Source organism: Sitophilus oryzae, unplaced genomic scaffold (genome assembly GCF_002938485.1).
Source record: "Sitophilus oryzae breed Bouriz unplaced genomic scaffold, Soryzae_2.0 scaffold_1977_pilon_pilon, whole genome shotgun sequence".
NCBI classification, from domain to species: Eukaryota; Metazoa; Arthropoda; class Insecta; order Coleoptera; family Curculionidae; genus Sitophilus; species Sitophilus oryzae.
Genome location: NW_022146698.1, coordinates 212,513 through 238,134, shown reverse-complemented (window position 1 = coordinate 238,134; position 25,622 = coordinate 212,513). Strand labels below are relative to the sequence as shown.

The following is a 25,622-nucleotide window of genomic DNA, read 5'->3' as shown; positions in this document are numbered from 1 at the left end:
TAAAGCGTCAAATGTATTATTAAGAAATTCCACAAAATCAGCTGTATATCTTGCAGTCAGATTTTATTTCCCCAAAATCAACGGCTGTCTTAAGAGCAGCGGCCACGTTATGGCTAAATAATTGGGCAGCTAATTTTACATTCATTTTTTGAAATGGAGTAGGGTTTAAATTACTATCTGTAAGTTTTGGTATAGCTCTTACCAAAGGGCTTTTATCTAAATCATAAAGTGATTTTATATCTTTTATACTAATAATTTTATTATCTATCATAAAATAGCCATTTAGCAAATTATTCCTAAGGCATTTTAAGATGTGGGATGCAGTATACAAGGCAAAATATTTAATTTCATTATGAAAAAAAATGGTTGTTCTACTGAAATATTCAGTCTTTTAAATAACTTTTGATTGCTTGTACTTTGATCACAAATTACTGCAGTCGGAATAATGCCAATTTTGCTTAATTCATGAAGGTTCTTTTTAATAATAGCTTCGAGTTGTTCAGCTTTGGCGCCATTTTCACTGAAGTAAAATGATAAGGAAACTTTCCCGTCTGAATATAGCCCCTTTATCATTACTACCAGTAGTTCTTTCGCTAACACTACACAACGTTCAGACTCGCCAAAATCTTCAAATCCCTCAATAAGATCTTTATTGTTAGAGAACTCCAAACATTTTTTTATTGCCATTTCATCAAAAATGAAAGTGCATTCTCTTGATTTTTTTGTCATAGCCTTCACCTTTATCTTCGATAAATTAAAAATATATTTGTTATGACCAGGATTGTACCTGAAGCTCTTAATCCGGGTTGCAATGGTTGTTGGAGTACATCAAGAGTACGTCAATATACAACCTTTTGATCTCATGAATTTATAAGCAGTTGTAGACTTATAAAACAAAGCAAGAGAAACTTTTTTTTCTTCAATGGTCCAGGTTGTTTCTTATGGTATATTGCATAGTGACCATTGCCTTGAGTACATCAAGAGTACGTCAATATACAACCTTTTGATCCCATGAATTTATAAGCAGTTGTAGACTTATAAAACAAAGCAAGAGAAACTTTTTTTTCTTCAATGGTCCAGGTTGTTTCTTATGGTATATTGCATAGTGACCATTGCCTTGAGTACATCAAGAGTACGTCAATATACAACCTTTTGATCCCATGAATTTATAAGCAGTTGTAGACTTATAAAACAAAGCAAGAGAAACTTTTTTTTCTTCAATGGTCCAGGCTGTTTTTTTCTTATGGTATATTGCATAGTGACCATTGCCCTACTAAATTGGGACAATTGCTTGAGCTTTTTAGGCTATGTCAAGTAAGACTTCGTTCTTAAACTTGTCGTAACTCGATTCAATTGTCGCTTAGCGTAAATTAATTTTCGTCGTAGTACTCTTTTCCTAGGGGTATCTGCTAATTGTGATTCTCTCTCAGTTGTTTCCATATTTAAACATTCACTGTCCTTATCAGATCCCATATATGCTGCCTCTTCTTTGGTGGAGTATTAAATTCGGTTGGTGTTAGATATCTAACTTCAGAATGGAATATGCCTGTTGATGTCGATGGCTGTTCCACATATTGTTCTTGATCATATTGTTCTGTTAAATAAATAAATAATAAATAAATAACGTCTTTATTTTTTACTCGGCGAAATTCAGCAGAGCTGTTAAGTTAACCGAGCATATAAAAAAAGTAAATAATATAATACATTCTTAAAAAATAACATTCAAAGAAAAAAGAATTAGTAAGAAAAATGAAAATTAACAATATACTTTAGATAAGGAAAAATCAACAACTTAATAAGTTAAAGCAAAAACAGTAAAAAATGAAAATTGTTCCGTAAAGGATACAAAAATTAATAAATCAAATTATTGTGTAATTCTATATCCGCTCAACATATAAGTTTTTAATTTTTGTTTTGAAAGTGAACGTCTTTAAATCAAGGGAGTATAGATTCAAGTTGGAATTGTACATCTTGGTTGCCAGGTAGGAGAAAGAACGCTGATATAGCGCCGTGCGATGTTTGGGAATTTCCATATTATTACACTGCCTTATAGCATAGTTAGAGTATCGAAATTTAAGTTTATTAGTTAAATACTCAGGAAAACCATTCCGCAAAATTCTGTGTAAAAAACATGCAAAATGTAACTTTGTCTGTCTTCAATATTTAGCCAATTCAACATATCTAGTTTATATGTAACATGGTCTCAATCCGTATATTAAGCGAATACATGAATTCTGTACTTTCTGTAACTGTCTCTTAGATTTTTGATCGAGACAAGGCCCGTAAACAAAATTACAATAATTGGACTGTGATAATACAAGAGCCTCACATAATTGCTTTTTTAATTTATAGTTTAGAAAATCTTTGTTTTTGTATAGGTTTCTTAAGGAGATAAGAGTTTCGTTAGGCTGTAGTTTTTAAGAGATTCAGCACACTTCGTTGTCTGTTCATCTATCATATTATGATAGTTAAAAGGAATTGCCCAAGTCGACAATCGTCTTAACATATCTTCCTCTTCTTTAATTGTACAGATGAACTTATTCTTAAGATCGGACAGTGAAAGATCCACTAAGGCAGCATTTCCTGAAAAAGAAACAATACGTTTACTTTTTATTGGTAATGCAAGTAATATAGATTGATTGTAAAAAAATAATGTATAATAAAGTACCAATCAATAAGCAAGATTATTTGTCATATACAGTGAGTTTATTTTGATAGTGTAAATACATACATATAGTAAAAAAAATAGTGATAAAATAGTAAAATTGATAGAGCAAGTACTACGCGAGATTTAGATATTTTTAATAATCTCATTTCCTCTGTGGCGGGTTCATTACTTGAAATGTACTTACAAGCTTACTAAGCTTTGACTTCGAAATATTTTTTTACATTTTTCTCTTTAATTTACTTCATTGACGACGGGCGGGATAAACCCACTAAAATACAATTGTTTTTTGTTTGGTTAGACAAATTAGTTTTTACGAGAGCTTCTAAAAATCTCGTTTCCGTTGGATTCTATACTAAGTGAAATTTTACAATTCTTTTCATATCGGGAAAATATACGCAACAAGAACTATACAGTCTATCCAGTGAGAGCATACATGACAACGGCAGTTCTGTTTGTCATTTTAATGCACACGTAAATTGTCATTTTTTAATGTCGAAATCTTCTTTGACTCACTGGGTAGACTTTAGAATCACTAAGAAAGTTGTTTTAATCTTTTTACGGAAAATAAACACTTTCATTTATGCAGGGTGTTTCAAAAAACATGTGCCATTTCTCGTGGGGAGATCCATCACGTAAAAATAAGATTTCTTTCATATCAACATAGGTCCGATTCTGCTGTGTTTCCTAGCTACAGGGTGTTAAAGTCTTAATATTTTTTCGATTTATTATACTTTCCTTCCAAGTGCTTTTAGCGATTTGAATGAAATTTTGAGGGTAAAAGTTACTATAACTGCGACATATTTTAAGGCTAAAAAAGTGTCGCCATATTCACCAGGGACGTGCATATGGGTTATCACTGGAATATTTTTCTAAAAAAGTAAGTCGTACCGCTAGGTTTCCTAAATCGTACTTAATGAAATAGCTTTACGCCTAATCATATCTTTGAAGTAATTCAAAAAAAAAACAAAATAGTATAGTAGATATAATAGGAAACAAATTTATTTCTTATACATATTTATATAAACATATTTAAAAAATTCAAAACACAAAAAATAATTTAAAGATTATTCTGTACCAGAATAAAATAATTAACAAGCTTTGAACACAACATTTGGAATAGTCTAAATACATTTGTCACAAAAAAAGGATATGTAATTTTGAATATAGCACAAAGTTCATGTACACAAAGATTACACACATCACACTTTATCATATTTTCAACTTTGCACTCTCCACAAAAGAAACACAACCATTCTTCTTCGTCTATTTCTGTTACATCCTTATTACAGGCTTGCTGGCCTTTCCTGTTTGTCCTATTTTTCTTTTGACTTTTTGTTGTTGCTTCTCGCCAATCGCAGATTTCCTGGCCTCCATCTCGTTTTTATAAGGCGTTACCACCCTTTGTAACACGTAGATCCCAACTTTCTTGAACCAAGCGTAGGTCTTCCTTGCTGCATTGTATGACTCCAGGTCCTGATCCGTTGCATTAACGGCACCCATATTTAAATTATAATGATCCACATGACTTGGCTTTTGCAACACTACAATCACTACAATGCGTTTATGGGCAACGGAATACTGGTCTTTCTGGACGAAATTACCGGTCAGTTTAGATGTTATCACATAAATGTCTTTTTTGTCTTTATAACGCACAATCAGTCCATCTCCCTTTCTGATAAAACACGACTGTTCTTTTTCCAACTGAATGTGTGTGAGTTCAGACGGCACTCCTCGGTTGGTTCTTATTGTAGCTGTCACATAAGTATTTCGTGTCAACAAGAATACAACTAACCTAACTGACACGTACCAATTATCCAATATCACTTCCGTACCTTCGTCAAGTAAGTTCGACAGCATATACACAACCACTCTTTTAGACATTGAAAACGCATTAGTTCCTTGAATGTACATGCAAAATTGTAGGTGTAACCTCTAAATTTGGGATCACTAGGGCACAGAACAAACAGTTTGATCCCAAATCTTGATCTTTTGGATTTGATATACACTGTTTGAAATGTAATCTAACCTTGTACAACAAAAGGCATTCGTCGAGTGCTAAAGTCTCACCTGAATCAATCGCAATTACCGAATTTTCTTTTATAAAAACGAAGAACATTGCCAATCGGGTTAGGGGTCTAGATGAGTCGGCGGCTTTAGGATCAGAAAAGCGTAAAAATTTCATGATAGATAAGAATCTATCCCTACTCATTATGGTGGCGGAAAAAACCTGAGGCGCAGCCAAAAGAAAGTCTTTCCTCCAGTAATCACTAAGGTGAAATAAATGGATCAGGCCTTGCATAAGTACCAGAGCAATGAATGCGTACATTTCACTAATTGTCACATCACGCCAACGTAAGCCGTGTACTTTCATATTTTTATTTAAATTTTCAAGAAAATATTTTGCCGCAGGTTCATTAGTCCACTGGCATAAAAAAGTAACAATTTTTTCACTAACAAATGTCTCGAAACATTTTACTGGAGACGTCACTTCTTCCAGGACTACGGCTCATACTGGAGTGTCGCACAGTGGATCGAGGTATAGGGATATAGCGGTCATAAATAGAAAAAAAATACTTTAATCAGTAATTTGTAGCCCAGCTGCTTTATTTATGGCGAAAAGAAAAATATCTATAGATTTTTCTATAATTTTAATTGAATTTTAGCAAAACGCCGGTTTAATTATGACGGCAAAAATATTTTTTTTGTAAAGCGTGTCACTTAATAATATCGGTAAAGGTACACACCTGTAGATTTACCGCTTAGTAATGATTTCTGTTGAACTCCAAAAAATGTTTCTCTTACATTAGCAGCCCCACGCCCCCTCCTTTAAAGAGTGAACGTGGGGGTGGGTTTCGGGAAATGTTTGGATTGGGTGAGCAAGTGAAAGGTGAAAGAGATAAGTTTATAAATTCTTTAAAAATAATTTCTTTTATCACTAGCTGTTTGTTTAGACCTTTCTTAATAAAAAAATTCAAGTTCCCCCGTGAAAAAATAAAATAACGAGATACTAATTTAACAATGGGATCCAAAAACTATATACGTGCAGACGAAGAAGTATTTATAACTTAAATGTGTGTTGTTAATCAAGTGATTTCCATACTTAAAAGAAACTTTAAACAATACTAAAATAAACCAGAAGTATAAAATTAAAAAAATATATATTTTCCAAAACAAAAAAACTAAACCACCATTACAACTCTGAACGTAAAAGTAGAAAATAATATTTATGTAAGAAAACATATTCTCAACTAACTCAATAATATGTTCTATAAAAGGAGTTCTTTGGCTTCATCATCCAGCTCTAAATATTCACTTTTCTTCCACATATGCCGAAATGCAGCCAAATAAGGGTCAGAGGATATCAGGAGACAATTAAAAACATCTTGATTTGTGGCATACCGTGAACATTTTCGACTATTGTCTTTTCTGAAAAAACGTAACTTAAAATTGTGTTGCGGTCTATTGAGAAACACGGACTATTTCAAATATTGCATGAATAGGCAGAATTCGGCAGACCATTTTTTGTTTATAAACAAATACATTCCTCAAACAATATTATTTGCGATAAGAGGAAACGTCGATAAGCGTCGATAGTATTTTTTTGGTATTTTGAAAACTATAAAAATATGGATAAAAATGACGTTTAAAAAAACATGAAAAATTAATACATTATAATAATTTCAGAACTTTCTTAGTAATAGTCCAAAAGTAGAGAAAACCTTTTCTTTAAAATGTAAAAAATAATAATCATCTCGGGTTTTTAAAGCCTCCACGAATATTTAGATTCTTATTTGCTATCACTAAGCGAAAAAGACAATTAATGTGACGGGTTTAAGAGAAAAAAAACATGGTTACAAATTTTATTAAAAAAAAATTGTTGTTTTTTTTTAAACCAATGCTACTACTATTCAAAAAGTTTAACAGTATGCCATATAGCTTAATTTTCCCAAAATCACTTATGGCCGCTCTTTAACATATGCAAGAGCCACTGTGATGTCGGTTGTAACACATCGGTCAGCCGTTTATCATCCTCTGGATGTGGGACTAACACCCAGTCTTCAAAACTGACGTTTTCAGCTTCCACGTCACTTTCACTTGAATTATAGGAAAATTCATCTTCTTCATCAGATGCGCTGTCATTTACGGGATTATAATCCAAGTCAGTGCTGCTATTTATTACTCGACATAACGAAACTTTATTTCAATACTAATATAACAAAGCAGAAACAACATAAAACACAAGCCCAACTTACGTACACTTGAAAATAATAAGTCAAACATCCAAAAATGACTTCCACTTGAAAATAATAAGTAAATAAACTTACTTACTCGCCCACGTCCCATATATACAGGTCAAAAAAGTCATACACATTTTTTCAGTTGAAGCCCTTGACTCTAGATTCATTGATGATTCATTGATGTGGCTTCTGGCTTCCGCAAAGATAGGTCAGGATTTCTTCTTAAAAAACCATAATACCATTTCTTGCCAGCCATTTTTGTTGCGTGGTTAAAATTGTGTTTGATTTTATTTTTAGCTGCAAGCTCATGTGCTAGTTGTCGAACCCCAGTTGATGATAATCCAAACAGATGTTCCTCCATTGCAATAATATGTTTTTTTTTTAAATCGGCTTCAACTTTTTCGTCGAAAATAGCTCTGCTATCTTTCTTTTGTTTGGCATCATTAACTTTTTTGTTTAAATGGAAGGTTGGATTTTATACCTACGACAACACTCGTTGAAACCGAGTTCCTGTTCTGGGAAAGCAGTGAGGGCAGCCTGCATGTCCCGTTCTGTCCATGTGAAATATTGTCTTTTTTTTCTATATTTGTTCCATCTGAAAATATAATATTTTTTTATGTTCGAAAAATGGAGTCATAGCAGCGGTACACAGTTCGAAAAATAGGGATCATAGCAGCGGTACGATATAGAGGAAACTGGTAAATTTATTTTTCTAACCTAAAATTTGTATCTTAACCTTAAGAGAAAAAACCGAACATGCATATTCTTAAACAGCCAAAACTATGTTTTTTTTAAACGAAATATAACGGTTTATTAATATCTTAATAGCAAAATATGAGGATACTTACATTTGAGGTGGAAAAATAACATCCAAAAACATATAAATATTCTTTCTACTGTATTTCAACTGACGCTAACTTCAAAGCGAGCACTATTGTTTTGTTATTGGTTGTTGGCGAAGTAGTTTGTAAGGCAATTACCGAGATGGCGCTAAGAGTCACCATTGAGAAGAAAATTCAAAGGTACGCGCGCGCGCGATTTAGGAGTCGGTACGATATTGGCAACCTTCCCCTAACATTTTTTAACCCCACAAATAAATGAAATTTTATTGTATAATTGATAATTATTTTTGTAAATTATGTTGCAAATAAATATATCTTGTTTACATACATTCTGTAATATAGCTTTTAATAGCATTGTTATATTAGCCTTATGGCATATTTGCGGTATTACAATTCGTAATGTAAAAATACCTATCCGAAAAAAAAAAGATTTAAATTACCCAATCGAAGGTGCCAGCAAAGCGCTGGCAGAATATTATGCTCTACCCTCAATTGCAAAAATATTCTGCTTCACGCCTGTCATCCCCAACCAAGTCTTTTTTGCACTGATGGTACAATTTTACTTGTACCATCAACGAATCCTGCTATATATATAAACTTTCCTCTTCTAAGTAATGATTCGTATTCCGGCTTATAGTCAGGAACTGAAATTTCTGGAAATTGAGTGTTCTGTGTACATGATGACGTTTTAGAAGATAACATGTGCTTCAAGTCATCTAGAGCTTGTAAATTATCATTTTCTCAATTAGCTAACTTTGAATGGTTTGTTAAGAAATTATTAATAATTAATAATTTCTTAACAAACCATTTTATAATCGTCGCTAATAATTATTATTAGCGACTTCAAAGAACTGATAAACGATCTGGCATTAGGATTGACATTTCGTACCCCATGACTTCGGATCGACTCAAAAAGGTTTTCCAAGGGGCCCTGGTTGGGGTTTCATAGGAACAAAAATTGAATTCTATCCTTGTTAAATTGATTCCATACGTATGAAATCCCTTCTAGGGAACGAATCCAATTTTTTAAAGGAGGTACAATTTTCCTATTTCTATCATTAAAAAATGCATAGTTTTAAAAACGCGGATAGCCTCCGACCAAAACCTTACATTACCTAGTATTACATTAATCCTAGATCCATTGACGCTGTCGAATACTTTATCCATAAATAATATGAATTCCGCTGCACTTTCAGCTTCTCTTGGTAAGCTAATGGACTATTGTTGTGGTTTCTAATAGCCAAGCTTCTCATTACAGCTGCAATATTACTACTGGGGACCTGGACAGCCACTGCAACTTTCATCTTTTTAGTGTTCTCAATATGATGTACCGTAAGTTTTTTGCATAATTTATAGTCATCTTCCTCAGATTTAATATTGTACAAATGTGTAATGTGCTCCATTTAGCTACTTCTTCCTTATCTTTTATCCACTTAAATTATAAGTTGTATTTAAAAATATATTCTGGAAAGTTAAAAATTTAAAAATTTTGGAATTTAAAAATATATTCTGTGAGGAGGATCATAAATAGGAATAATTGCTTCACCCCCAATGCTTATTTCAAAAAAAATATTTTCTATTTTTTTTCAAATTCTTCAAATTTGCAAAAGAAATATTTTTTGGTAAAAAGCAAATATAACCAATAAATACCATCGTTAGCATGTTTCGTCTAAGACGAAACATTTGTCTTGAGGCCTTTCCTTATGTTTACCTTTCTAAAAAACTTTGAATGCTTTTCAAATTTTCTAGAGGCGTATTTTTACACTATCTGTTCTTAAACCATTTTTTTCCATTTAAGTATATCATTAACATTTTTTAACAACACAAATAAATGAAACTTCGTTGTATAATTGATAATTATTTTTTGTAAATTATGTTAGTGGCAAAAAAATATATCTTGTTTACATACATTCCGTAATATAGCTTTTAATAGCATTGTTGTTCCTATTAGCGTTATGGCATATTTGCGGTAATACATGTCGTACTGGAAAAGTACATTTCCGAAACAAAATTGGTTGAAGGTGCCAGCAAAGCGCTGGCAGAATATGCTCTATCCCCAATTACAAAATATTTTGCTTCGCAAATATTTGTCATCTCCAACCAAGTCTTTTTTGCACTGATGGCACAATTTTACTTGTACCATCGCCTTTTTTGCCACGAATCCTGCCATATATGTAAGCTCTTCTGAGTAATGATCCGTATTCCAGCTTAGAGTCAGGAACTGAAATTTCTGGAAATTGTATGTTCTGTGTACATTGTGAAGTTTTAGAAGATAGCATGTGCTTCACATCATCTAGAGCTTGTAAATTATCATTTTCGCAATTAGCTGACTTTGAATGGCTTATTAAAAAACTATTAATTATTAGCGATTTTATTTAGATTTTTTTTAATGTAATAAATGTTAATAACAATCTCTACATTTTATTTCTTACATCCTACATCTATTTCTATATACTAAATAATTGTTTAGCACAATGGATTTTTTAAATCTGTGTGTGCGGGCACTCTGGAAATATGATATAATTGACATAATTACAATATATTGATATAAGAGTTTATTTTTTTTTTTCGTTTTCTTAAACCTTTAGAATTATATCCATATAGTGCAATGGGTTCACCGATAGCGTCAACAATAGCTCAAATGGTTATGGAGTATCTCGAAGAAAATGTAATTAAAAATTTAAATATACCTATTCTGTTTTTCAAAAGATATGTGGATGATTGTCTGCTAGCTGTACCAAATAATAACATCAATGATATATTACAAGCTTTTAATAATTTTCATAAAAAAATACAGTTTACACTTGAAATAGAGTCTAATAATAAAATTAATTTTCTTGACTTAATTCTAATTAAAAATATTGAAACAAAAAAGATAGAAACAGTGTGGTACACAAAAGAAACATAGTCGGGGCGGTACCTAAATTATTATTCGCATCACTCAATCAGCCAAAAAAGAAATGTGGTGATAAACTTGATAGACAGAGGCTTATTTCTTACAACACCTAAGTACCGCCCTAAAATTTTAGAAAAAATCAAACACACTCTATTAAATAATAACTACCCAAAAAATTTCAAGGGTTCCCGGTGTGAGAGCAAAAGCAATAAATTTAGTTTTTTCAACGTTTAACGACAAGATGCTATAATCTAGCCAACATTTTATTTTAGATATTGCAATTTCAGTTTTTTTATAGTAGCATCCAAAGTTTCGCCTTGCACCACTATAACCGTGTCGTCTGCGTAACAGATCACTGCCTCCTCATCACCAAGGACTGACAGAACATCATCTATGTAGACACTAAACAATAATGGACCCAGCACGGTTCTCTGCGGGACACTACACACCACCGACAGAGGCTCACTTAATATCTTCAATTTTTACTTTCTGAGTTCTATCTGTTAGGTATGATTCACTAAGTTTATAAGCTAGACCTCTAATACCTATTTCTATGAAGCCTCCGCAACAGTATGTGGTGTGCCACCGTGTCAAATGCTTTTTTTAGGTCCAAGAAGATGCTCAAAACCCTTCTCTCGCCAGTCCAAACCCCCTAAGAATCCCTTCCGTAACTCGACTCAAAGCACTCTCGGTACTGGAGTTTCTCCTAAATACTGGTTTCAAAGAACTGATAAACGATCTGGCATTGGGAATTGATATTTCGTACTCCATGGCTTCGGATCGACCCAAAAAGGTTTTCCAAGGGTTCCTCGTTGAGGTTTCGTAGGCACAAAAATTGAATCCCATCCTTGATTCCCATCCCATTGATTCCATATTCCCATTGATTTCATATTCCCATTGATTCCATAGGTATGAAATCCCTTCTAGATAATGAATTCAATTTTTTAAAGGAGGTAGAATTTCCCTTTTTCTATCATTAAAAAATGCATAGTTTTAAAAACGCGGATAGCTTCGGACCAAAATCGCTTATGCCCCGATTTTGCAGTAACCACACACTTCAACTCATGTTTTACATTAATCTTAGATCCATTTACGCTGTCTAATACTTTATCCATAAATAATATGAATTCCGCTGTACTTTCAGCTTCCCTTGGCCAGCTCAATGGACTACTGTTGTAGTTTCTAATAGCCAAGCTTCTCATTACAGCTGCGATATTACTCCTGAGGACCTGGGCAGCTACTTAACTACTTATCTTTACTACTAGTAATTTTTTTAGTGTTCCCAATATGATGTATCGTAAGTTTTTTGCATAATTTATAGTCATCATCTTCCTCAAATTCAATATTGTACAAATGTGTGCTCCCATTTAGCTACTTCCTCATTATCTTTTTTCCCCTTAAATTGTAAGTTGTATTAAAAAAAATCTTTATACTTTAATAAATGAGGAGGGTCATAAATAGGAATAATTTCTTCACCCCCAATGCATATTCCAAGAAATTTATTTTCTTCATTTTCTTTTTCAAATTCTTCAAATTTGCAAAAGTAAAATTTTTAATATTTATTAAAGCATTCCATTTGCAACAGCATATAAAAAAAAACTATGCGATGCTGTTTTTTCTCACAGTAACTTAAAAGGATACAGATGTGTAGATTATTGTTAGATATTGTAGTTTAAAAATGTGACTTATAGTGAATATCGACACTAGTATCTATTAAATATTTTCAATACTAGTATCCGATACTTTCATCGTGGAATAAAACTACACTAGTTTATGCACTTACAAATGATTCTTAATGTCAATATTTTATCACTAACTACTTTTTACTTAAAGCTTTTTTAAACTTAACATTTCCTATTTTCAGACATAGGAAGATACTTATTGTCATACATCATCAAATTCTCCGTCTGATTTTAATCCTGTTTCAAGAAGAAAAGCTCGAGATAGAGTATCAGCGATTATACAACTCTATGTGTAATTTTCCTATATAGAAGGATGTGATTCATAACTGATAATCATTTAAGTGATTATCGCTTGGTGACCATATATTGTAATTGTCATTTTCTGAAATATTAATTCAGAAGTCATTTCTGTCAGTTCCACAAAATATCCCGTCAATTCTAATTAGTATAATAAAAATGTTTAAGAATAAAAGATATATGTACTTTATTTCGCTGTGTAATCTTTTGAATACAACTTGATCGATAGCGATACCGGCAACACTACTCCTCCTTTGGAGTCGTAGTGTTGCCGGGTAACGCATATAATTTCGTGTCAGGTAAAAGTACTATTACAAAAGTTACATGATTTCTTATTATTTTCTCTATTATTCTATTTATTATCTATTCTCTATATTAATCACTATTTTTCTGTACATTTGACTTTCATTTCTCAATATTTTTGACTGTTACTTGACTCGGTTGCTCTGCAAACATCTACTGATTTTGCTAGTCAGTTTTGGTTCTCGTAACGAGTCTCTTACGTTACTTTGTCCATTATTCCCATTACAATTCTATCCCGTATCATGTCATGGTGATCCTTGTATTGTGTTGTTTTGATTGCTTTTCTTAATTCTGTTAAGGAATTATCAAAATTCTGACCTTCTGTTTGACATAAACTGTTAAATTTGTACCTCTCAAATGTGATGTTTGTTTTGGGTGAACAGTATTCATGAAACTTCTCTCTGATTTTATCTAACTTTTTCTCGTCCCCATTTTCAAAACTAAAACTATTAAATAACTCTAGTCCTTCGTCACTTCTCAAATTTAAAGGGACCACACATTTGACAAGCCAGTTTCATATCTTCAGGTTTTGACTCTAGACCTGTCGTCGTTGAAAATATATCAAATTTTGGCTGAATCTCTTCCAGTTGTCTGCAACATTTCCATCTAACACTAGGGGTTCTGGGGGTTTGAACAAGTTTTCCAGTTTCACAATTTTCTTCTTAATTGTATTCTATCGTGTAATATGCGTGGAATAAAACTACACTAGTTTAGTTAGTATGTCGTGTTCTTCTTCTCGTCCGTTAACTCTCGAAAGAGTATGGTGACATCATGTCTCAATTGCTCGGATCATTGTTCTCCATCCATCTCTCGTGTAGCGTTCGGCGTGTCTCTCAAAAGACGCAAATGAAAACAAATCAGTTTGTTTTCTGTAGCGTTAAAGCGATTTTTAAGATGAGACCCCGTCATAGGCGGATGTAATATGTATTTAATAATACAATAAAAATATACAACGTTTTTCCCCCGAAGGGTAAAAAACGATTTATTTTAGGTCTTGCCTAGGCTTGACCCTATATTTTGCTTCCCCCTACATTTGCTTACACGCTTGACCCCATATTTGCATTTGAATATATAAGATTACCCTATCTTTTCTTACCAAGCACAAGCGTCTTACCTCTCTTCTTGCCCTATCTTACTCCCGCTCCAACACCTTAAACCGGCCCTGCTCATCTCGGCTCCCCCCTCCTCAACGGTACCCCTCTTGCGCGGGCGTTCGACCGCCTGAATTCGCGTCTCCTCAGTACCTTCTCTTAGGTTAGTTAGGTTAGGTTAGGTTAGGTTGCTGGGGTTTGGGATCATATTTGATCCCTCACTCGGAGGCCTTGGGCCCATTGCGATACCCCTGTATTGTTTTACCAAACCTTCCTCTCATTCTTTCTTTGCGTTAAAGCACTTCCAGCTCTTTGCACGTCGGCTTGACCCCAATGAGAAGTATTTCGTTTCTGACGACAATGATAGCGTACTGTGAGAAGAGTTATGGGAAAAGGATAGGAAACTCTTTAATAAATCAAGTAGAAATTTATTTCTACTAAAACAAGATAGTCTAGAACGCGAACAAAAGGTAAGGTTGAACAAATCCAACAAATATAAACTAAGCGTAGTTACATAAACATGGTAACAAGTTATAACACCGCAAAGGTATCACCTATTATTTCAGTCTTATCTCTATTAACCCTTAAGTGGTCTCTACGGTTATTTTAACATAGTAGGTCGATTGGCGTATTTTGTACGCCATAAGGAAATATGTGTTTAAAAAATATTAAGGTATTTTCTGGTATTAGTAATATGATGCAAAAACAGTGTAATACATTTTTGAACATTTTTATTTACAAAACTCAGCAATTTATAACAGTTTATATAAACAAACAGCCATTTCGTGGCGACGCTCGACGCCGGCGCTCTGAGCCCGAATGTACAGCTGGTTCCAATAAAATTGAATACGATCTAAAACATATTTTTATTATTTCGGGCAGTATATTCTATGATATCAGTCCTCCATTAATCTACTCATGTCATGCTGACATTTTGAAAAGTTTATTTGCCACTTTGTCAAAAGTAATGTTGTTTTATTCAATGTCACAATAACCTTAACATGTCAAAATACTTGACACATAAATATGCACTGCTCAAATATTCTAAAAAAATCTGTAAAGAGTCGTATTCATTTTTTTTGGAACCAGCTGTACCTTAAAGCATTTTACACCTTTATCCTTATTCGGACATTTATGAGACTTATGTCCTCGCTCTCCACAGTTAAAACAATTTCCATTCTTTGGTTTTGTTCCGTCATTTTCTTTTTTAACTTGTTTACCAAATTCTTTCTTTACTTCGTTCTTTCCAAATCTTGATTTCATACTTGAGTATTGTGTAAAATTTGGTTTTCCTGTATGAGAACTAAAACTATTTGTTTTTTTTATTATTTTTTTATTTGTTCATAAAGTTTAACTTTTTCTTTTAATTCCGAAGAATTCTTAGCTCCATAAAGGACAATCTTGCTAGATGAATCATCGTTAATTCCATCTATTATGTACTGTATGATGACTTCTGGTTCTATCAGAGCTCTACTTCCTATCTCCCTCATTACTAGAACATATTCCTGAACCGTTTCTTTGTATTCTTTCTTCCTCGCCATTAATAACTTGTGCACTTGCGCACTGCTTACTTTAACTTCAAATTCTGCTAACAATTTTTTCTTCAGCCACCTTATTATAATAATTATTTTTACAGACACCACTGGCACTAGCTGTAAATTGCGTTTGTCGTCGAATTGCTAGCCCGTTAAACGTTCGATCCGAGCGTATCTTTCATCTTCATCTTTTCAACGGTATCACATTCCAGTTTTTCGGAATCCATCAAATGCGTTAGCAGGAGTGACAGCTCATAAGTAGACCTCACAAAATATTTCATCAAGGTTAAAAAAAAATTATTATTAAAGTTTATGTACCTTTTTAAAGGCCTTTATACTTGTCTGTATACTATTTTTATTTTACATATAACCCTACTGTGCTTTTAGCTCCGTCTGCGGTTACGTCCAGTTTTAATGTAGCAAGATTTATCAGTGGTAAGACGATCTTCATATTTTCGATCTTTAAGTTTATGGGACAGTTTTATCACTGGGACAGTTTTATCACTGGGCCAGTTTTATACATTTTGTTGATTTTTTCAATAAGATCAATATTCTTCTAGATCTTCCTGTTGCTATATGTCTTGTTCTCTAGACTTTTTTTATTTAGAGTGTAGGTATTTTCTGGTATTAGTAATATAATGCAAAAACAGTGTAATACATTTTTGAACATTTTTATTTACAAAACTCAGCAATTTATAACAGTTTATATAAACAAACAGGCAAATATTATTAAAACCTAATGATATCTGAAAATATTGTTTCTTGCAATGCTAATAAGTTTTCTTTATCTCCTTCTTGTTCTGAACATGAGTTGCTGTTTTCAATAAACTCGTCTGATGCATCTTCGTCACTACCTCCCATGTCTTCACCATCTGACTCTTCTGTAATTATTTGCAACATTGCTTCCGTTTCGTCTTCTGTTAGTGTTTCGAGATTTTTTACTGGAACTGAAAACCTAAACCAAAACAAAACATATTTACGTCAAAATTACCTTGATATTATACCAATATAAGAACTATACAATTCCATTCTACAGAAATAATTGTTACTTACATGGTCGCTTGGCGTATTTTGTACACCGTTTATCACACAACCGTATATAAATCCGTCCGCTACAAAGGCTAAACGATGATTGAATACGTGTACACTCAACCGGCACAGACAATACCACCCGATAAGAGGTGACATAGGTGGATACTTCTCGCGCATGTCTAATTCGCAAAAGCCACCTGTTTTAAGTCGATTGGCGTAATTTTTACGCCTTAGCGACCACTTAAGGGTTAAATGAGCTGTCTCTATGCACCTCTCTAAAATAATGTAACGATAAAAACGTTTTGCGCGCCAGTCCAGTTTCCATACTGTAGAATTAGGTCCAACGGCATGTTGGAGTCCCGTCTAGCAGATGCCACTGCGGACCTAACGCTTCCCGGAGAGGAATCTATTCCTGCTGCTTTAAACGCTGTTCTGACCCAGCCAGCTATTACCGAGCGGGACGCCGGCGCCGGCCCCACACGTCCTCTCGTTGTTATGAAAAGGCTTACAAGATCTGCCCTGGAACCTCTGCGCCCTGCCAGAAGACTGGATCCTTCCTCCTTATTTCTTAGAAGCTTCCAACCAGATTGTTGCTGGGTAACTTTGTCTGTTTTAGAACCGAATCTAGGCCAAAAACATATAGCATCATCAATGGACATATTTTCCTGATCAATACAGAGTAAGGTGAGGTCATGGATACGTCGACGCCAGGAGTAAAATGAGTACCAGCCTACGGGAAACTTGAAAAAGACTCAACTGATCTATGGTTTCCTGCCTCATCCACGAAATTAAAGAATTCACATCCCAGATGGGCTTCTTTATCGGAAGCGGCCTTGAAAGCTCTATTGCCTTAACCATGTGTCTAACTATAAGGCTTGAAGGCAGCGAAGCGGAGGTAGAGAGGTTACCCAGCGTAGGCTACAACCGACTTATGCATCTTTATTTTGGCAGGCGACAGCTTCCTCACTCTATGGAGGAAGGATAGATATCTAGTAAGCTCTTCAGAACTGGGGTCGGAAGGGATCGTAGAGAGTTTTTCCTGCACCATGAAAGCCATTGCCTCTAAGGGGCAGAATAAGTTTTTAAGTTCGATTTTCTCCATGAACTCACCAGAAGGTCTTTGTCCTCTCGCTTCCACTCTTTGGTAATATTGGACCACCCCGTACTTTCTATGCCTCCAAAAAAGTTCAGGTGCTGGAGGACTTTCGCGATCAAGGATGTCCCTTGAAACATATCTTTTTACTACTCTCGAAACCTTGGAGGCAAAAAGGTCTATTTGAGGTTTGCTCTACCTTCTGGATATCTTTAGAATAGCACTTTAGGATAAATGCCAGTCTGCTAACTTCTTTTCCGTCTGCCACGTCCTTCAAGGGACCTGGAAGGTAATAAGCTGAGATCGTGATTCTCCTTTCTTGGGCAAATTCGAGAAGTTCCTTGGCAGCATGTGTTATGCATAAGGATTTCGTTCCCCCCTGTTTGCGGATGTATGAAACTACCGATCGATTATCCGATTGAATTAGGAGTGATTTCCCCATTAGACTCTGTGAGGAAGCTTTGCCTGCGAGATAAACGGCGTAGAGAACTCCTTCCAATTTATATGCCATGTTTTCTGAACGTTGCTCCAGGGTAGGGCATTCAATCCCGGGATTGTCTTTTATTTAATCCCGGGATTTTCGGGATTCATCATTACATTTTTTCCTTGATTAAAATACTTTATGTAATTAAGGGTTTTTAATTAATAGGCTTTATGTAATTTATTATTATTTCGTTAAACTAATTAAGGTGGTATTTAAGAATTTATATTTATAGGCATTAACACAACGAAGGCCAAATGAGAAGTAGATTTGAGAATTAGAAGCTTTTATTCGTTATATATATATATATACAATTGTGATACGTTACTTTTAGCGGGTTACAAAACCCATACAAAGAAATTTCGAAAGCTCTCATATATTTACCCATACTGTGAAAAAATACTTACTAGAAATATCTAGAATTGTAGGTATTTCTTCAAGTAGCCGATCACGCAGATTTCTGTTTTCATATTGAGGCAATTTTGCATTCCACAGTGCAGGTCTTGCCTGTATTTCGGCGATTAGCACCTCTGCGTGTTGATTTTCAGACGCCATGACAACCACTGAACGCTAGAAATCTCGCCGAAAAACAATGAGGAAAATGCATGTTTTTAAATAATGGTTTTAAAAAATAGTTCATATAATTACAAATTGAACAAAAAAAATCGTTGAAATCGGTTAAGGTATGCCTCTAATATAAAATAATTAAATATTGTTAATTTAAATGGCCGTGACGTCACCCGCCGTTCTTCTGGTTGAGTGGAGCCAGACGCGTGTTTATTTTACACAGTTTGCTTTTAAACGCTGTTGAATCCGAGTCAAAATTTTAGTTACGCTCTGAGCCTGAATATACCTTAAAGCATTTTACACCTTTATCCTTATTCGGACATTCATGAGACTTATGTCCTCGCTCTCCACAGTTAAAACAATTTCCATTCTTTGGTTTTGTTCCGTCATTTTCTTTTTTAACTTGTTTACCAAATTATAATACTTGAGTATTGTGTAAAATTTGGTTTTCCTGTATGACAACTAAAACTATTTGTTTTTTTTTTATTATTTTTTTATTTGTTCATAAAGTTTAACTTTTTCTTTTAATTCCGAAAAATTCTTAGCCCCATAAAGGACAATCTTGCTGGATGAATCATCGTTAATTCCATCTATTATGTACTGTATGATGACTTCTGGTTCAGAGCTCTACTTCCTATCTCCCTCATTACTAGAACATATTCCTGAACCGTTCCTTTGTATTCTTTCTTCCTCGCCATTAATAACTTGTGCACTTGCGCACTGCTTACTTTAACTTCAAATTCTGTTAACAATTTTCTTTTCAGCCACCTTATTATAATAATTATTTTTACAGACACCACTGGCACTAGCTGTAAATTGCGTTTGTCGTCGAATTTCTAGCCCGTTAAACGTTCGATCCGAACGTATCTTTCATCTCAACGGTATCACATTCCAGTTTTTCGGAATCCATCAAATACGTTAGCAGGAGTGACAGCTTTTAAGTAGACCTCACAAAATATTTCATCAAGGTTAAAAAAATTTATTATTAAAGTTTATGTACCTTTTTAAAGGCCTTTATACTTGTCTGTATACTATTTTTATTTTATATATAACCCTACTGTGCTTTTAGCTCCGTCTGCGGTTACGTCCAGTTTTAATGTAGCAAGATTTATCAGTGGTAAGACGATCTTCATATTTTCGGTCTTTAAGTTTATGGGACAGTTTTATCACTGAGCCAGTTTTATATATTTTGTTGATTTTTTCAATATCAATATTCTTCTAGATCTTCCTGTTGCTATATGTCTTGTTCTCTAGACTTGTTTTATTTAGGGTGTAGGTTTTGTGTATACAATCTATTCCAATGCTAAGAATAGTGCATTGTCCGCATTTAACTTCATTCTCCACTGGTTTTCCACTGATTTTAGATCACACTGAGGATTGGCGTATTCGCATTTCGGGTTTTGTATATAGCTTTATGAACTGAAAAATTAAATCAATATGATCGTTTTTTGTCTGCTTTCTATTTTCAAGGTAATTTAAAACAGTCTTTACAGATGAACCTTCCTCATTTGAACGTTGATTTTTATTTTTTTTATTTTTATACTCATGATTTTTTTAGATTGAGTTTTTTCTGTTTCTCCAGGTCCATTTTGTGCGGCTACATCTAAATCAATATCTGACTGACGAATTTCAGGCTCCTCTGACAGTTGTGTCTCAGTATTTTCTATGGCACTAGATATTTGTGATTTTTCCGTAGCTGCAATATTTGTAGTGGTTGTTGCGAACATTAAAAAAGGTTTAAAATGTTCCATTTGTTGAGCCCATTGCTAATTCTTGTAGTTCTTGTTTGTGTTTTTGATTGCAGATTCTCCAGTAGTAGTTTTTATGTTTTTTAAATGTTTGGCGTAACTGTCCCTAAGATTTTTCCACTTTTTCTTTATTTGCTCACCTGTAAGAAATATTATTTGATAAATATTTTATTAATTCAATTTTTTTTAATTTCCAGATTTCTTGCTACAGGCGACTCTTATTCCACCATTGGACACAGCTTTCGTATGGGTTTTTTAACAGTAGCTGCTATTGTAAATGAAACATGTAAAGCAATTTGTAATAAAATGCAAAATTTATATATGCCTGAACCGACAGAAGAAATCTGGAAAAAGTCTAAAGAACTCTTTGAAACTAAAGGGCGATTTTCGAACTGCATAGGCAGTATTGACGGAAAACATGTTACAATAAAATGTCCCAATAAGAATGGATCAAATTATTACTGTTATTTAAAAAAATAATAATTGTTCTTATGGCTATTGTTGGAGGTGATTACAAATTTATATGTCCTCTAAATTTATATGTATCTAAGTCCTCTTCACTGCCAGATTTATCTGCTGGTTTCAAAATATTTGTGATGGTCTGAATTCTGAAACCCAATCGAAACAATTTAGCAGAGGGATTTAAACACCAACCACCTTTTTGGCGAATAATAGAGAAAAAGTTTTCCAACGCATCTTGATTTAAACGATTTGTCATTAAAAATCACAATTTTCTTCTTCAAATAAACTTAAAATACTTGTTATTGACAAAATCATCCCATCAAAGCATGTTAGTCTACTGTGACATTTTTTACCTGTTTCATTTGATTGTTTTTGTAACGTTTTAAATAATTCTTTTCCTTTCTCGAGCTCAGAAAGGCCCAATTGTTTTTTTTGCAATAGCCATGTTATATTTGTTTTTACTAAAGCGGAGAACACATATACAGAAGTAAGTGAACATATTATACAGGCGATAAAAATATCGCAATATATTAGCAAAATAAAAATTTTGAATCGCGGTGTGATTAATGCGTAAAAAAGTGTCTCAATTGATTGATTATTGGAAGAAGAGGCACTGCTCCTTGCAATATTATTAGATGACGAAGAAAAATGCAATAATAACAGACAAAGGTAAAAAAAGATTTATTTTTTATTCGCACATTTTTGTAGTCGGGATGCGACATATCATACAACACATTATGTTTTTTCACATGTTCAATTAATTTTTCTATAAAATCGGCCATTTTTCGACTTACGATCTGCGATCAAATGCAACCTGCTGCGTTTGATCCCTAACGCCAAGTACCACGCGATTGAACGCTGCAGATGTCCACCTTATCGCTAACAGGTCGCTACAAGTATATGCGGCTTATTTCTTTGCGATGAACGCAATTGATCGCGATCGTTGTCGCGATCGCGTATATGTGTTCTCCGCTTAAAACGATATCTACTATCAAGAGCGTCGAAAAGATTATTGATATCTTTAATAAATTCGGCGGTATCACTGCCTTTTTTTAAATCAATTAAATTATTTTCAGCACATGTTTTAATAGTCGCAGACGTTGTATTTGAAAATATTTGAAGTGCTAAAGAGCAAGACATTTTTTCAAAATCGGTTGGATTGATATGACGGTCAGTTATTTTCGGCAGAGCTCTGATAGTTTCTGACATCTTGTCAATGTCGTAAGTTTTTTTTAATAATACTGAATGAAACAATTTTATCTTTATTTTGGAAATATCCGGTTAATAGATTATTTCTTTTGGTTTCTTTAAAAATAAAATATGGTTGATCTTGATTTACTGTTAGTAAGGAAAATGTAGCCCTATTAGTTGTATCTTGGTTACAGACGACAGCTTTAGGTAGTAGTCCAGTTTCAATTACTTTGTCTAAAACATGAAATAATAGTTCTCGTAAATTCTGACTTTTAATGTTATCGGTAAAGTAATATCTGTACTTCAGGATAAAAGTGTACTAAGTCCAAATTATCGATTTTTGGGAAAAGCCAATTAAAGAGTTATTTTTGCAATTTTGTTATTTTTCCGATTTGTTTATTTTATTAGAGCATTCAAAATTTTTATAGGAGAAATATTACTTATTATTAATAGGTACCCAATACAGTTTTAAAGAAAGTGAGTTTTTACTTGGGTTTTGGAGTTAAATTTTTTTATTTTCCATTTTATTACTGCCTTTAAATTTTGATTTTAAATGTGTGCTTAGCCATTTTTTTATGGATGAAACACATGGCAAAGCTACTCGTTGATTCCTCAAAAATACATATGCGCTCCTCGATTTGTAATAGAGTGAAATGGCAAATTCCTTTTCTTTTGGATACCATTTCCGACGCTTATCTTGCATCATTACTAATGTTTTAGTCGTATGGGAGATAATGCACGAAATGTTAATTAAATTTGCGGAACTTTGCTTAGATACGCGTATTCTTTTTTTTAAACGAGAAATGATGGCGTATTTTTTATTTTTATTTCTGTCTGTAATTTAATTTTCCTAGGAGTTGTGATCTTTGCAGGCATCTCAATAATATTTTCTATAATTTTTTCGGAATATGTCAAACGCTTTCGTTTGGGTGAAGCCGAGGGTAAAGCAGTTGAATCATGTACTGGAGTGTATTGTCTTTTGTAATTTCTATAAGTTATAGTAGGCGTTAAAACCTTTAAATTTGTATCATCTTCCGTTCTATCGTAATGCACGGGATATACATTTTTCTTAAGAATCTTCCTTTTGCCTGCAGTTGTGAAGTCGCAGTCATTGAAATGATTTTCACATAAATTGTTTAATGGTTTAATGTAAAATGTTTAATGTAAATAAATTGTTTAATGTAGGTACTTGTAAAATGTTTTTCACATAAATTTTAGAACATCGAGTGGTTGTCCTACCAAGTTTATATTACCTGTATTTTTTTAATATTACCCTTTATTAACTCAAAACATATAGGGTAAACGGCATAGTTGTTGGCACCCTTAAGCAAGTTTCCAATTATAGTAGCAATTAAAAATTGTTTTTCAAATATTTTCTTACTAATTTAACTTTTTTTAATGTTTATTATTTGCAAAATAAGTTTTAATTAAAATAATTATGTTTTCATACGCATTAATTTATGAAATTGGAAAATATGAATACTTGCATTAGAACATAGTACTTGGCACTTTTTGTCTAGTCATTGGCACCTGATCGGACAGTAATTGGCACTCTAGTAACAAGTGTTTAAAATAAACTTTAACTCAAACACAGAAAAAAAAATTCTTAAAAATAAAAACTACCTACCTACTTTTATTATACAAAAACATACAATAAAATAATTAGAACAAACATATTATTTGGCTTAATTAGGAACAAATTAGGAACTCTTTTATCATTTGCAGTCTTTTACATGAGAGTATAAAAAAACCTTTTCTGACTGTCTCGTTCCTTTCCTTTTTGGAGTAGCAGGACACACCAAGTACTCCGACATAGACTTATTTTCTGATTGCTGAACAATAATTAAACATGCATTTATTATATCCTCGGGTGAAACATGTTTTGGAGGTAGATCTGACGATGTATTTAATATACTGGGGCTGTTTTGAATTTCTAATGTGTCGTAAGGTTTTTCAGGTTCAAGCAAGCCATTATTCGAAACTATGTAGGTTTGAATTTCTTTATCCTTTCCTTCGTCTTCTGGAAATCTTTTCAAATAAGCGACTTTTTCAAGCTTGTCGTCTAATTCATTTTCTACTGGACATTCTATTTGTTCTTCGAATTCGTTATCTGGGATGAGCTGTTCTAATTGATCCTCTTCTTTACCGGTTCTTTTATCTAGTCTATTTAAATTTTCATTTTTATTTTTACCAAACGCTTGCCATAGATTATATATTACGCTTGTGGCTTCGCTTTCATGATTATTACCTTCATTTTCAAATTTTGTTAATTTCTCGACCCCTATAATCTCCTGAAATTTGGAGAAACTAATAAAATATTCCTCTCTGGCTTCACAAGGACCTTCTAGCAAGTTTTGCCCACCTAAACACTTACTAAAGTCAATAGCGTCTGGATTCCACGGATAGAGTCCACAAGCACGAAAACCGTTAACGATGGTATTTTTGCGAACAGAATGATCAATGACACATTTTAGTATGCCCCCAAAATGCTTCTCAGTAAGTTTTTCGGTAGGATGAACACGCCGCCATTGCATAACTCCTTTCCTTCCGCGTTGAATTTGGGTAGAGTGCAATTAGAATGATTTGTAGATTTGAACACGCATCGCTAAGCTTTCTATCAATATAAGTGGCATGACCATCGACGAAAAGAATGACAGGAAACTCAACGCCAAGTTTTCTTAAGTGATTATGAAATGTGTTTGCTTATTTGCTTGCTTATCAAGGGTGGAACAACTGTACCAGAAGCACCGAAATAAAACATTACTGTTATGGCGCTTTTTGCCTTTCCGCATTTTCATATACGTTTCTAGCTCCTTTAGGAGCTAACACTTTTTTATTTTGCGGACAGAGAAGAAAATTGGTTTCGTCCCCATTGAAAATTCGACTTGGGTCTTTTAAAACATGGTGAAGGTTTTTTTTCCTGTAGCTGGTAAATATCATCAAACCATTTTCTTATGATTTCTTCATTAACGCGGATTAATTCAGAATGACGCTTTAGGAAGGCTTTGTACCAGCCATCTCCAGGAAAATTGTCTCTGAAGAGGTTTTCTCGAGGGTTTCCGTCTATAAACTGCTTTGCTGAAATCTGGATTGATTTCTTTTGTACTGGAAATATTTTTCGGTTACACTCGTTAATCCAACAGACTAAAGCGTTTTCTTCTTCAGACGAAAGAATTGGAGATGGTCCGCGGGAAATTTTGACAAATTTGTTGGATGATCTAAACTGCAGTGGCGGCTCGTCAGCGGAAGCAAGGGAAGCATTGCTTCCTCTAAAATAATTCAGATAAAAGTAATACAATAAAAATAAAATATAAAATATACCAATTTTTACTTTTCACTCTTCCATCACTTAATTTTTGGGGAACCGAGTTATCATATTATTTTAACCTAAACGTATTTAGCCAAAACTGAACACGCCGATTTAGTTTTCATAAGTTTCTAGCCGAACGCGTGCCGAACGAGACGCCACGATCAAACGGCAGCAAATTTTACAATG

The 25,622-nt window shown here is 33.6% G+C and overlaps 1 protein-coding gene across 1 annotated transcript; it reads right to left on the bottom strand.

Moving 5' to 3' along the window:
• Positions 1–3,940: 3,940 nt before the first annotated feature.
• LOC115883739 lies at positions 3,941–4,549 on the bottom strand. Its single transcript, XM_030902148.1, has one exon. The coding sequence runs from the start codon at positions 4,547–4,549 to the stop codon at positions 3,941–3,943; it is 609 nt and encodes a 202-aa protein (XP_030758008.1).
• Between the last annotated feature and the right edge of the window lie 21,073 nt (positions 4,550–25,622).

Coding starts and splice junctions, on each gene's coding strand:
- LOC115883739 (XM_030902148.1), bottom strand. CDS start 4,549: ATGTCTAAAAGAGTGGTTGTGTATATGCTGTCGAACTTACTTGACGAA.